General features: G+C 42.0%; 3 protein-coding genes across 4 annotated transcripts in view; 1 reads left to right on the top strand and 2 right to left on the bottom strand.

Moving 5' to 3' along the window:
* Positions 1-13,014, bottom strand: part of LOC131685590 (chloride intracellular channel Clic) — a 64,678-nt gene that overhangs the window by 50,137 nt on the left and 1,527 nt on the right. The window lies entirely within an intron of this gene.
* On the top strand, positions 5,732-6,898 carry LOC131685582 (uncharacterized). Its single transcript, XM_058969427.1, has one exon. It carries the CDS (start codon positions 5,828-5,830, stop codon positions 6,896-6,898), a length of 1,071 nt encoding a protein of 356 aa, XP_058825410.1. The 5' UTR covers positions 5,732-5,827.
* Positions 6,975-8,237, bottom strand: LOC131685578 (uncharacterized). Its single transcript, XM_058969415.1, has 2 exons — positions 8,158-8,237; positions 6,975-8,098 (listed from the first exon to the last, which is right to left on the bottom strand). The coding sequence occupies exon 2, from the start codon at positions 8,064-8,066 to the stop codon at positions 6,975-6,977; it is 1,092 nt and encodes a 363-aa protein (XP_058825398.1). The 5' UTR covers positions 8,067-8,098; positions 8,158-8,237.

A 13,014-nucleotide genomic window follows, 5' to 3' on the forward strand; every position in this document is an offset into this window, starting at 1 on the left:
GGCATATTATTGTGTTTGACCATTTCTCCAACTTGCCGTCACTCACTTTTGCGAACCATTTCAACCGAAAGTACCACATCTCTATCGCCACCAGCATTATCACTAAAGGTGTCTCATCTTCATGAAAGGCCATTAAATTAAGTACACTAAAATGCACCGGAGCATGAAAGTACACCGTAATCAATCGGTTACCGAGCTACGTCGCCCTCTATAACCGTGTACGATGATTGCTTGAATGGAAATTGCAAATCAGAGCCGAATCGACACCTAAACATAAAATAATGGCCTTGCATTCTTTTTGTAATAAACGACAGAAGAATGCGAAACGTGAGCACTACAATCGCTCAAGCTCAAATGCTCTAAAACCAGGGCACGTTCAATGGTTAGTCAGCTGTACCGATAATGAATCGTTGTTGGAAGTAAAAATAAACAATTTTTTAAATCGTTTTTTATTTAGTATCTATTTAATAAAAAGTTGCATTCTAAGGAAACGATTACGCGTACGGAACTCCGGGTTAGTACCCGGAAGCTAAAGTTGCGTGTGAATCGGATGGTTAATTTTGTTAAAATGGTAGTTAAATTTATCAGCACAAACAAAAAGGAAAATAATGTCGAAAGATTCTATTTTTGATATTGGTACCTAGATGTACACGTGAATTTCGATAAAGTATCGAAATTGAAAACAACCTGCATAGCCCTCTGTCGACAGCTTTAAATACGAAGAAACGGTCGGAAGCTTGTTCCTTTTTTATCACTTTATGGGCAGCTAGGGTCGAGGGTGGTGGCTAGCGGGTTTCATACATCTTTGACCTGACGGACGAAGCTATGGTGCCTTGAACACAGGCAACGCATATCCAAGGCCATCATTGAAATGATAAGTTCTGCGTATGGGATGTACTTCACCCGGTTGCCAGACGAGTATCTGTAATTATTACGTGTGATTTTGTATGTATATGTCTAATTGTGAGTCCTACTGTGGTGGTTTGTGCATTGAATGTGTAAGTTTTAGCGTTCGAGTCCAGGGGTGCATATTTGTATGAGTTGTCGTGGGTGCTCACTAATTGCGTAGGAGTGTGTGGATGATTGTCGAGAGTTGTTCTACTGGAGCTGTAGAGCTAGGGTGTCGGAAGAGCTACCCTCCAGAATCACTCGCTACAATTGCAGACGAGATCAATTGCAGCGGGTCGTGATTTTAAATGATATTTGTTGTACGGTACAGACATGTGTAAACACAGGAACGTCACGATCGCGCGCATCATCACGAGGGGCTCGAGCGTTTGTCCGTTAACGTGTTCGATCGCGTGGGCGTTTGTATGTCGCGTGTGCTAGCGTGCATGTAACTTCGCATGTATACATTCGATTTTATAACCGTGTTTTCATTCGCTGTGTTCTTAGATGATCGCGCGTGGACCGTGAATTTGATACTTAATTTTCGCAGTATGGCTCAGATGCTAAAAGAGAGTCCGTTCTTCCATATCACTTTCGCGTATTCGAGATTTTGGATGTATTGGTGGACGATCGCATTCGCATGCTCGCCCCTGTCAATTCATGACGAGGGACTCAGACATTTGTATGGTAGCGTATTCGATCGCGTGGACCTATGTATGTCGCGTGTGATGGCGTGTACGCAGCTTCGCGAGTATAGTTTCGGTTCTGTAGTCGTGCGGCCATGGAGCAGACTTCCGGAAGTGATCGACCCGTGACCGCGCGAACACAGGCGCCTGTGGGTTAAAGTGCTTTGGAGATCGCCGGCGTAGGGGTGCATGAGTTATCGCGTAGGGCTCTCAAAGATTGTTTGGTATATTGTCATCTTCGGGAGCCCTGACATGGTACAGTCCAAATTTAGGAGAGTCCCAGGTCGGGGCTCGTCGCTAAGCCCAAGGTGCCTCCAGAAAGTACTTGGACCCAAACCCACATTGTACATTATTTTGACCATGGCATAAGTGGGTAATAAAGGTCGTCAAATTAAGTACTAAATTCGATCACAATGTAGCTTAACTAAAAATAAAATAATCGTATCCCAAGTTTCTATGTGATATCATCACTGTAATACTGCTTTGGTGGAAAAGCCCCCGGACCACGTCAAGGTACAGTATCATGCCGAGGGAAATACGAAGAAACGGTCGACGGTTTGTTCCTATAGTAATAATACCGCTATCTTCGTCGCGTTTTCCAATGAACTTCTCTAAAGCTCGCCAATGAATGAAAATCTTTCGTTTCCAATGAGGACTACAGGGATTTTCAATCGCACCATCTCCTCCAGCGACCGCTTCGCGTAATGTGCCGATGCCAGACCCGCCCAGAACACGACATCGTCCTTCGGGTGGTGTTTCGTAGTGAAAATATCGTAATTACCGGTAACCACTTCGTGTTGTAAACCTCCACATTCACTGGAAGTTGCGAAGAAAATAGAACAGCTTTGATGATCACCGATTGTCAGCCGCAAGAGCACGTTCTTTGGGAACATTGTGTGGGAGTTCTACTTAACGTCTGGGGGACGTGAAATAGTCGGTCCCCGATCAGCCATTGCTGTCGAGCGTCAGTCGCTGTTTTGGCTGTCGCCTGCGCTTTCAACACGACTTCGTCTTCCTCAGGACGATGTCCATGTTGGCCAAATACAGCCAATAGCAGAGTTTTTACTTCGTCGACCTACGCCATCATCCGCAGACTCTTCTCCGCATTTTGATACTCCTGTTGCAGCGGATACACGTAACAATGATGAAATGCTGTGCTTCATTTGAATAAACGACAGAATACTCTTCCGAAGATCTGTTGCCTTCAGCGCTTTTATCGGCAAGCCCCAATTTCATTCTGCAGTTCGAAATGAATCGGTAGACATACACACCATTGTTCCATTTCTAAAACCGACTTTCACGATGACATTCGCAACAATAACGTCGTGCAATACCAGCTGGGCTCGAATTTCTTCCATTGTATTCATTGGTAGCAGAGATCTTTTCGACCACATTACCTTCCCTTGGTACATGAATTGATGCGTCTGCGACCAAGGACTACCCGACAAAAACCGCTGCACCGATCGAATTCGAGACAAAACAGTTGGTGCATCGACCCAAATTACCTGCTTAATAATCTCGATGTTGTGATTTTGGAGTTTCATTCACACAACGTCCCCAGAAAATCTGTCAAATTTGATATTTCGTATGTTGAAACCTGCTTGTGAATGATCGCTTCGTCGACTGTATCTACGCTATCATAATAGTCCACATCCCTAGTTCAACAGTTTTTTCACGGAAATGACATATCACTTTTGGAAGCGGCATCAGCATATCTGGTCCTTTTTATGACACCAAATTCAAAGAGACAACATTCACTGGTGCTGCAGAATTCCACACCAGGTGTACCACACCAAATTTACAAAGATTCAGTACCACGTCAACGGTGAATACTAGACCGCAGAATGAGGCGTTTACTCCAGCTCTTCTGTCGTTGCTTTTGAACATAACCCTTTGTCTGGTAATCTGCCGTCTAGTCCCGAACGATTCTTTCTGAATCGGTAAACCGCCCAACCTAGTCTCGATTAGTTTTGCGCTTCAGATTCTAGAAGAGAGTCCCTGGAGTTCCCCATCATGTCGTGTTGTCTAGTGGATATGAGCGTCATTTTTAATTGGTCCAACCGAGGGCCCGAATCTAGGCTGTTAAGCACGAAGGCAGTGACTTCCGGACGTGACCGCTTCATGATTTTTAATAAGTTTCTGTAGACTCGATGTTTTAGGCAATGACGACAGACGAAACAGCGTTGAATAAAATACATAACTTACACGCGGACTTTTATACGGGCATCAAAAATTCATATAGTGTCTTCTTACTTCTTACATGCAGTTACCACATGTAGCTCGCTCGATTGGCGACGACGTATGCAGCACAAAAAATATGTGGGACTTATATTACCTCCCTATATTTGATTGGGTCCCTTAGGTGATCCATATGGACTATTATGCTCGAAATAGATTGAATCATGTATGGGAATTTTCACGTTTTCTGCGATCTTCTCATTTTGCATATATTTCAATATATTACAATTCGTACTCAAATATTCGTTTTCATTGTTGTTCAGTAAATGAGCATTGACCACTTTTGCTATCGGTGACTGTTTCAAAATTCTTAGAATAAACGGTTACAATTTCATCATCATCATGGTAGCTGCACAATACGGGTACTCCGAATGAAGACCGAATGTATTTTGTCAGACTTTCAGGTTACTTTGTTTTGGACAACATTTCTCCAGTCTCCTTGTAGGCATACCGAAAGCGCATCCGCCTCGATTGCATACAACTAGTCTGCCCGAAATAGGCCAACCCTGACAGGTTCCCTGCTCAACATAACTTTAGCTTGTCTCACTCCCAGCATTCGTGGTACATGGCCAACCCAGTATAGTATCCCGTATTTTAAGAGCCTTTCGATGTCTACATGTTTGTATACTTGCTACAGTTGGTGGTTCATGCGTATGTCCTATTCGCCATTTTCTGTTGTGCCACTGAATACCGAGCGAAGATTTATTCTCTGAAACACACCAAACAGTCGATAATCTGTCTGCTTCTACGTTCAAAACTCATAGCCGTACAGTGCAACTGAAGGTATCAGCTATTTGTATAGAGCTAGGAAGAGATCGGACGTTTGAAAAACAAGAAGCCGCAAAATCGCCAAAAGTGAGAAGTATGGCACTGGATGAAGAATTTCTTCAGTTACATTCGATTTCTGCCAGATTTGGAATATGTTACAATAAGCAAGGATTGTGACAAGAATTCGGTTTGAATTATAACGTAAAGATTCAAGCTTTAAATTCGTTTTTTCTCAAAATCAATACAATGCCACTTAGTCCGGTCTAGCTTAACGCCAACCATTTGAGCTGTTAAAAACTGAAAAGAGGCGTTGACTGCACTGGGTAATTGGGAAGATTTGAGATGAGAAAATTTACCAAAAGATTGGATGTTAGGTGTAGTGTCTCCCATTCACGAAAAGGATTGCTGCAACATTCGAGCAATCACAAAGCTGAACGCCGCCTATAAACTGCTCCTCCGTATTTTTCGTCGCTGTAGGACTGTATCAAGCAAGTACCACCACAGCAGTATTCGTCTATATAGCTTGCTTATAGATTTCCAATGCGCATAATACAATCAATCAATATCAGTTACGACAGATAGCGCACGAATATGGGTTCCCGGTTGATCAAAGCGACAATGGGTTACCATTGGGCTACATCCGAGTTTCAAGGATGCTTCCTTTGAATCTTGGTCAGAGTTACGGCGAGGTGGTGCGACATCCTTGCCTACTGTTCAATACCGCCTTAGATGGAGCGTGAATTGAAACAACCAGTACGATTTGTCGGCAGTCTGTTCAGCTTTTCGGCTTCACCGGCGACGTTGACGTAGTGGTCCATAATTTTGGAACTGTGGTAGAAACATACTTCTGGCTGAAACAAAGTGGAATAGGTTACACAAAACTCAAATACAAAATATTGCGCACTTCCCACCAACCTGGACTCCGCACTTTCAAAGTGCGAGTCATCAAACTGCTACTGAAAACTGCGAGCTGTCAAACACTTGCATTATTTATTACTTCACAGTTGGTTTTGTTTACATCAGTTGAAATTAACATCTATCGCAATAACATTTTCAGCAGATTTTAGTTGAATATATACAGTGTTTAGAACGTTTACTATTTTTTAGATTGTCCCTAACATTGCTGGAGCAATCGAATAAGTACTGGTACCATTTCCTTGCATTACATATTATTCAATATTGGTTGGCAGTTCTGTTAGCATACGTGACTGGATCAAGACATAAGTGGTCTTTATTTTTTCTAGCATATGGCCAACATCATTTTACATAATGTGCAACATTGTCAGGCAACTTGTAATACTAAATATCACTGCCTATATGGATATTACTTCTTGGGAATCTCGAGGGCCAGGCTATCCATTATTTATAAGAAATCCAAAACTACGATAAGCACCTGGATTCAAAATTACGAGACGGAAGGCATACTTTCTCGCAAGCAACGCGAGCAGGTATTCCGCAAATTTAAATCTGAGCATAGGCACTGGATCGAGGAACAGTACATGGAAAACCCTGTTCTTTTTTTGAGCGAATGTCGAGATCTGTTTTATAGCCACTTTTATCGGACCATAAGTGAATCAAGTATATGCCGGATTCTGCATGCTGAAGGATTATCTTGGGAAACTCTGGAACGCCGAGCCATTCAAGTGAAGGAAGAAGAGATATTTCGTTTCTGCGCAGAGATGAATGCTATCGATTGGGATATTTACCATCTTGTATTTTTAGATGAAGTTTCTCTAGATAGCAGAGATATGCTTAGAAACCGTGGATATGGAATCAAGGGGAAAAAACTTATATTTCGGGGAGAATTTGTAAGGCGGCCTCGGGTATCTTTCCTTTGTTTTCTTGGGATGGAGGGTATGCTAGATAGCTTCGAAACAGAAGGTACTTTCACAAGAAAAATATTCTTCGAATGTTGCCAATCCTTTGCTTTGAATCACGAAGCAGTCCGTCGATATCCTGGATTTAATTCAATATGGATTATGGATGGAGCACGAATCCATTGTGACCAACACATAGTTATGTATCTGAGATCAATTGGAGTTTTACCTGTGTTTCTACCTCCATATTGCCCTTTTTTCAATCCAATTGAGATAATTTTCGGAATAACAAAAAGAAACATGAAAAAGCGTTATGAAGAAAATTCCAATGAGAATTTGTCACATACTGCAATAGCAACATTTTTTGCCTATTCCGGATATAATTGCTCAAAGCTTTATAAACATTGTGGATATCTTCCTGGGGGTATTTTCGATCCTTCAATTGGTCTATCGCAAGACATGACAGAACTAGGATTTGATTTGGATACAGCTTATGACTAATTGTTGGTATTTATTATTATTATTAACAGTTCAGATATAAAACTTACAATGAAAATAAAACATCTCTTTTATTAAACTACAAGTGGTCTACATCTGGCATATCCGAAATTTTACTGACCAAGCTTCTGCTTAATTCATCCTCTTCTGGCCTTATTGATTCCTGCATAGATGATACGAGGCTTAATTTGGTAGCACAACGTAATCTCATCGCTTGGATACGTGATTTGAGACGTTTCCCCAGCGATATTAGCTGCTCTACTTCTGAATCCAATTCATCCAATTCCGCCGCAAAGCTATCGTTTATCGTGTTGGCCACGTTGAGACCGCTGCGTATACTATTCATCCGAACAGCCTCTGATACAGGAACCGAACGGAAAAATTTTAGTAGATAGGTTGGTGGCAGTGATGATAGTCTTTGATCTCTTTCATGAGCGGGTCCTGTGTGAATATAGTTAGCCCACAGTTTCCAAGCACTTGAGTGGCCAGTGAGACAGCTACCATGCTTGTTCCGTAGCTCTTCAGCAAGTGTTGTGAGTGCTTGGTTACTTGGGGCTCCTGCGCGATCCGCATTCTGGTGGCGCACTAGTTGCTTATCCACAACATCCCATAGTGACTTACATGCAACTGAAGTAGAATACATGTGTACGTGTATCCTAATCACCTTGTGACGCCAGTTAATTAATGCTTTGCTGTCCAGCTTGTCGACATTCACTCGCCTTTTCTGTTGGGGGTCTTGCAGCACGACAAACTTTGAAAGGTCTTCAAAACTAGACTCTGCCTTAGCCCACGCTGCCTGTTGTGACCCTTGTTCTTCGCATATAATCACTTCGCGAGAGATGAAGCACTTTGCTACATCCCAAATATGGTGAAGAATATCATTCACCGTATTCCCATACATAATACGAGCAGTAACTTGGCTTCCGGACGTTTCGCCCACAAATCGTCTTTTGAAGAAAACTCCATTTAGAGATAAGTTATATTCCCGCTCGGATTCGTTTTCTGGTGGCTGAATGTCTATCACATCCATTCGTTGAATTTTCGACTGTGGCTCAATATCTCCGTTTTCATGATCATTTCCAGAAAATGACGAAATATCGACATCATCCAATGCCTCTATACTGTAATCACTATGTTCCGTCTGGGGTTCCACCCGTTCGTCTCCGTCCATTGTTTACAAATCAATGTATTTACAACGCCAATCTGTAATTCAGAGATGGTTGCAATGAAATTTTAGTGAAACAAATTGAAAAAAACGTTACCTGTACAACGCCGACTGCATAATTGATTGTATTGATGGAACGACAGGTATGCAAGCGGAAAAAAACATTAGCCAATTGCAATAAATTTTTCATTTGTTTTGATTTTGCTATGCGTAGCAAGTTATAAAGATGGTCACCTCCTAGACAGGCCAGCCGAGCTAACCGGTCTATGAAAGAAATTGATAATTGCGCAGTGCGGGTCAAATCCAGTTTTTGTTGCCACAAGCAATACATGGGGGTAGGATGATATCGGGGTGAACGATAAGTTCGTCTATTTCGAATCAATGTTGACCGCTGATAATGACAACGGGAAAGATGTTTATGATGTTGGAACGATGTACGGTAAATGCAGATAGTAGACGTAACATGGAAACGGGATATGAACCACGAATTTATTATTTGGAGAACCACCCGTCATTCGTATAGCAAAAATATTAAATAGCTGGGCATGCAAGAGCAAGAATCCGGTAAAAATTATTCTCAAAACTAATCGAACAGATACAATAAAGAAATAAGCGCAACGAGCTAGATGAATAGATCAACTTGAATAGAACATGCAGCACCTTCGTGTTCCGACTTGCTGGCGACAAACAACCATCGATCGAACGAACCGGAGATAACTTTTTGGCAAATACATAAAAGGATGCCACAGCTTGAGACTGAAGGGTAAGTTAGTATGGAGTTAATTGACTACCCGATTAGAAGCACATAACAAAACGCAAAACTACATCGCGCATTGATACTTGTTAAATTTTGTTATATTCTTGTCATTGCATTTTGGCCGGTTGTGCATTCTGTAATAATTTTGTTATTGCCTTTTAATCGGGTATGAAGCTACGAAAAAATTATCTTCATAAATGATAAAAGCTTTGGCAGGAGCGATGCGCGAAATTTACTAAATGGAAAAGGAAAGCGCACCAGCACCGAGCATGATCAACGAAAGGGATAGAAATCTGTTGGTAGAACGTAAGTGAGAGTCCTTTGTGTTGTTATTGGACTGACACGTGAATAGTGACGACACAAATAGACTACGGAGTGAGGTTTATGGATTAACGGTAGATTTAATCGTGCTCAATGAAGTAAGAAAATAGAAAGGCAGTTTGGAATAATGGAATTCCTATCGAACTTATTAAAGTCGGATGTGATTGGCTATACGAAACAGTCCATCGGGATTATTATGGTGTAAGAACATCGGACTGGTTGGATGACCTCATATGCTCCATATACAAGAAGGACAAAAACTAAAGTTTAATAACAATCGAAGCATCCCGATCCCTAATAACATCAACAAGATACTATCTCGTGTTCTGTTTAGCAGATTGCGTATGTTGACTGAATTCTTCGTCGACGAATATCAGAACGGGTTTCGAGATGGATGATCAACGACGGACGTTGCGTTGCGTTTACGTTGAGAAACAAACGAAAAAAAAATCAAGGAATACAACTGATCACTTGGTGGATTTGAAATAAGCATACGGTTCAGTAAAACGAAACGAACTGTGGCAGATAATGCTTAAGTTCATATATCTCAAAACACTGGTAACATCTGACGCTGAGATATAAGCCGCGAGTTAAAAAGGCAGGCTAATGTATTACCGAATAAAAACTGATATTTTGAACATCATTGATCATCCCGGATTGTCCGATATTTCTGGGAATAGTGGCAAAATTTGCTTCCCACGTAACGGCAGTAACATATTTGTATTGGCACATTTAGAAAACTTCTAGCAATAAATTCAATTTGAGATTGTTTTGATATTCTAGGGCGCTTCGGGACTATGTTTTGTGAACACCTAATACTGTGACCTGAATTAATCAGCTTTTGATTTTGTCAACCTCCCATGAAAATCGGTTTGATCGACTCTAGCTGACGATCAAATTCCCAAAATTTCCGCAACAATGTCAAATCACTAAAATAGGGTATTGATGCATTGTATGACAACTAATAGTCTAAAACTGTACTTCATAATATATTTGTACACATACAATATGTATTTCGAAAGAAACCCAAATGTAAAAAAGTTGGGAGTGCCGATAGTCGTACAATTTCGGGAATGGGCGGTGAAGACTGGCGCGACAAAATGCCAAATTCCTACGCGATGTAATATCAAAACTTTGACCCAGTACCTACACTACCAGTCGCACTCAGCTAACAATCATGTGGCATTTAATGTCACAGTTAGTCACCCAAGATGTCACACATTAATCGAATATTTGTGTTGTTTCACCCGCGGTTTTGCCGGCTGTCGTTGTTGTTTCAGTCTCAGTATACTGATTCGGTAAGTTGCATATATTTTATAGCGGAAAGCTGTTTCAATTTTCCTTATAATTAGCCACGTCGCCACCGTCGTCTGTTTACATTTGTGGCCACGGTACGAGGACGGGTGGTAATGCGGGCGACGGGTGGACCCTCACAGTTCCATACATTTGATTTACCCAACGTACGTACGTACGTATACAGATATAGGATACCTTGGAAAGAATGATGTCATTATTTCACACCGCGCACAGCATTTAGCGGTTGTACGAAGAGAAGCACAGTTTTCTTCGGCTGAACTGGCGACATCCGAAGACAGACACATTCATCGTTTTGAGCAATCTCTCGCGCGAAAAGAAATTGTAACTGGAGGTTTCGAGCGCATTCAGCTCCATGCTGGGTTTTGTGCTTGAAATTTTAACTTTTTCAAGGGTCGCTCATGTGTTTGACGTTCGAAAAAAAAACAACCGAAAATGTAAGTACACATTGCGCGTTTATCTCCATCGCAAGCATGTTGACAGATGTCAGCTGCACTGTCACCGGATCTTTTTTCGTTTTTAGTAGATATAGTAGCGTGTAAAGTGAAGCGCATACAAATGATATAAAACTTGCCCAGTTCTCAGAGCCTGCTCTTTTATTTAGTTGACACCGTTTCCAGGGAGGACAAACCGAAAACTGAAAAAAGCAGGGTTTTCTTATCGGACAAATAATTATATACGACATGCATACGCTCTGCCTGGACGTAAAATATTAATACGGATTTCTTAACATGTTACGGTTGATTTATCGCTTTCTGTTTTCTTATTTTGGCAGGAAATTATTGCCCTCGTTTTTACACAACATTCGGGAAAACAACTCAATTGCAGAAGGCGAGTTATAAATGTGCAGAAAACATGGAATTATATTTATACAATGTTGATCAGCCTCATCCGCCCAGAAGATCCGATAAAAATCTTCGACCGGTCCGAATTCGAATTCAGCTATCTTTTCTCTTGATCTTCCGTGCTTATAGTCGTGAGCTACTATGGCAGCAAAATGCAACCCTTGTTTGATTACTAGTACGTTCAGGAAGTACGATAACCTCTGTTTGTCATCGTGTGTGCGTATCGACTTCAGAGCAGGGCCCCGGTTTTCTAATTTGCCATCGGACGTGACGGGAATCGTCGAAAGATACCGCCGAACAACGAACGATCACATCCAGGGTTTTCGTGCCGATCAGTCCGCGGCCATGGTGTTATGGCGCTCCCAGGTTTTGTGAATATTTTCCAATTCGAACCGCACACAAACACACAACTAGGTATAGGTAAATGACGGTATTGCGGCGTTTCTCCAATTTCCCCCGTTTCTCACGACTCACGGGCTTATTTTATATATGTGCGCTACTACAGCATAGTCTCGCGATGCCCCGTTTGCAAAGTCATAAAAGCGACACCACATCGTCGTGCTGGCTCCTGGCGGCAGCAGCAGCAGATCTCCATTAAAACTGTGGCGACTGTTTGTTCGGTTTTTTTTCGGCTTAATCTGCATTGCATTACCCCCCTCAACACAACCAACGAAACGAGAGGGCAAACCGTCCAACAACGACGAGTACTAACGGACAGAAAAGGCAAATTAAGTCACGTTCCCTCGACGCTTTGGAGTAACACACATACGTTTCAACGTGAAATTTTGAAAGCTATGTTTTATTAGGAACTTTCTGAGCTTGCTTTGGTAGAGCATCGTTGGCCAATTTGTTGGCTTAGTTCTGATATTCTTGACATATCTTTGGAAATAATTCACAAACAGCGACGTTCAGTGCCGGTGAAACACTCCCCCTTGATAAAACCGGCTGATGATGGAATCGCCAAACAATGCCTCAAAGCCTTTTTTGGCAAATGAATCACCATCCGACGTAAAGCACGATGATTCATCACTAAAGCCGACGGTACACTCTTCTTGACATATATCGGTGCGACGGGAGGTAGAGAGGACACGGAGGTCAGTCAACATAACGTCCATATATCAAATGTATCCAAAACACTTCTCCTATACAGACATATGGTCCCTGTCAAGACGAGTGGCTCCATCAGTTTCGAACAATCACACGGTAAAGAGCCTATTCTGCGTCGGGCCGCAACAGCAAAGCTTAGCCAATCGTCGCTGCCTTTTAGTTCACTTCTCGGAGGAGAGCGGCATATCCAGTGTTTGTGTATGAGTATCAGGTTTTCTAATAGTGGATTACGCAACCAAAAGGTTCCACTTCACATGTGAACGGCACACAGGAGCAGACATAGCTCGCGAAATATTCGACGCCAAGAAGTTTCCAAAATCCATCTCTGTCGAACTATGTAAGAGCATTTCTCAAGGATTGATAGTTAGCTTTTTAAACTCATAGATTCCTAGATTGATCTTATACTGACTCCAGGTACCGAGCAGACAGTGGGTCACCTTGTTTGATCAAGATTGAAGGAGGCGCGTCAGCCTTATGGTTACTCGAAACACGGGGCCGGAGTTACGTTTCGAGATGCTGAAAAGGTAAACAACGCAGAACTCCAAATATGGTAGCTTGATCAAAATTTTCTCACACAGGCTCGGTCCGATCTCCAGCGATCTGTAGAATT

The sequence above is a fragment of the Topomyia yanbarensis genome, chromosome 1, assembly GCF_030247195.1.
Source record: "Topomyia yanbarensis strain Yona2022 chromosome 1, ASM3024719v1, whole genome shotgun sequence".
NCBI classification, from domain to species: Eukaryota; Metazoa; Arthropoda; class Insecta; order Diptera; family Culicidae; genus Topomyia; species Topomyia yanbarensis.

Bases quoted from the DNA above. Each gene is read 5' to 3' on its own strand.
- LOC131685582 (XM_058969427.1), top strand. From the start codon at position 5,828: ATGGCCAACATCATTTTACATAATGTGCAACATTGTCAGGCAACTTGT.
- LOC131685578 (XM_058969415.1), bottom strand. From the start codon at position 8,066: ATGGACGGAGACGAACGGGTGGAACCCCAGACGGAACATAGTGATTAC.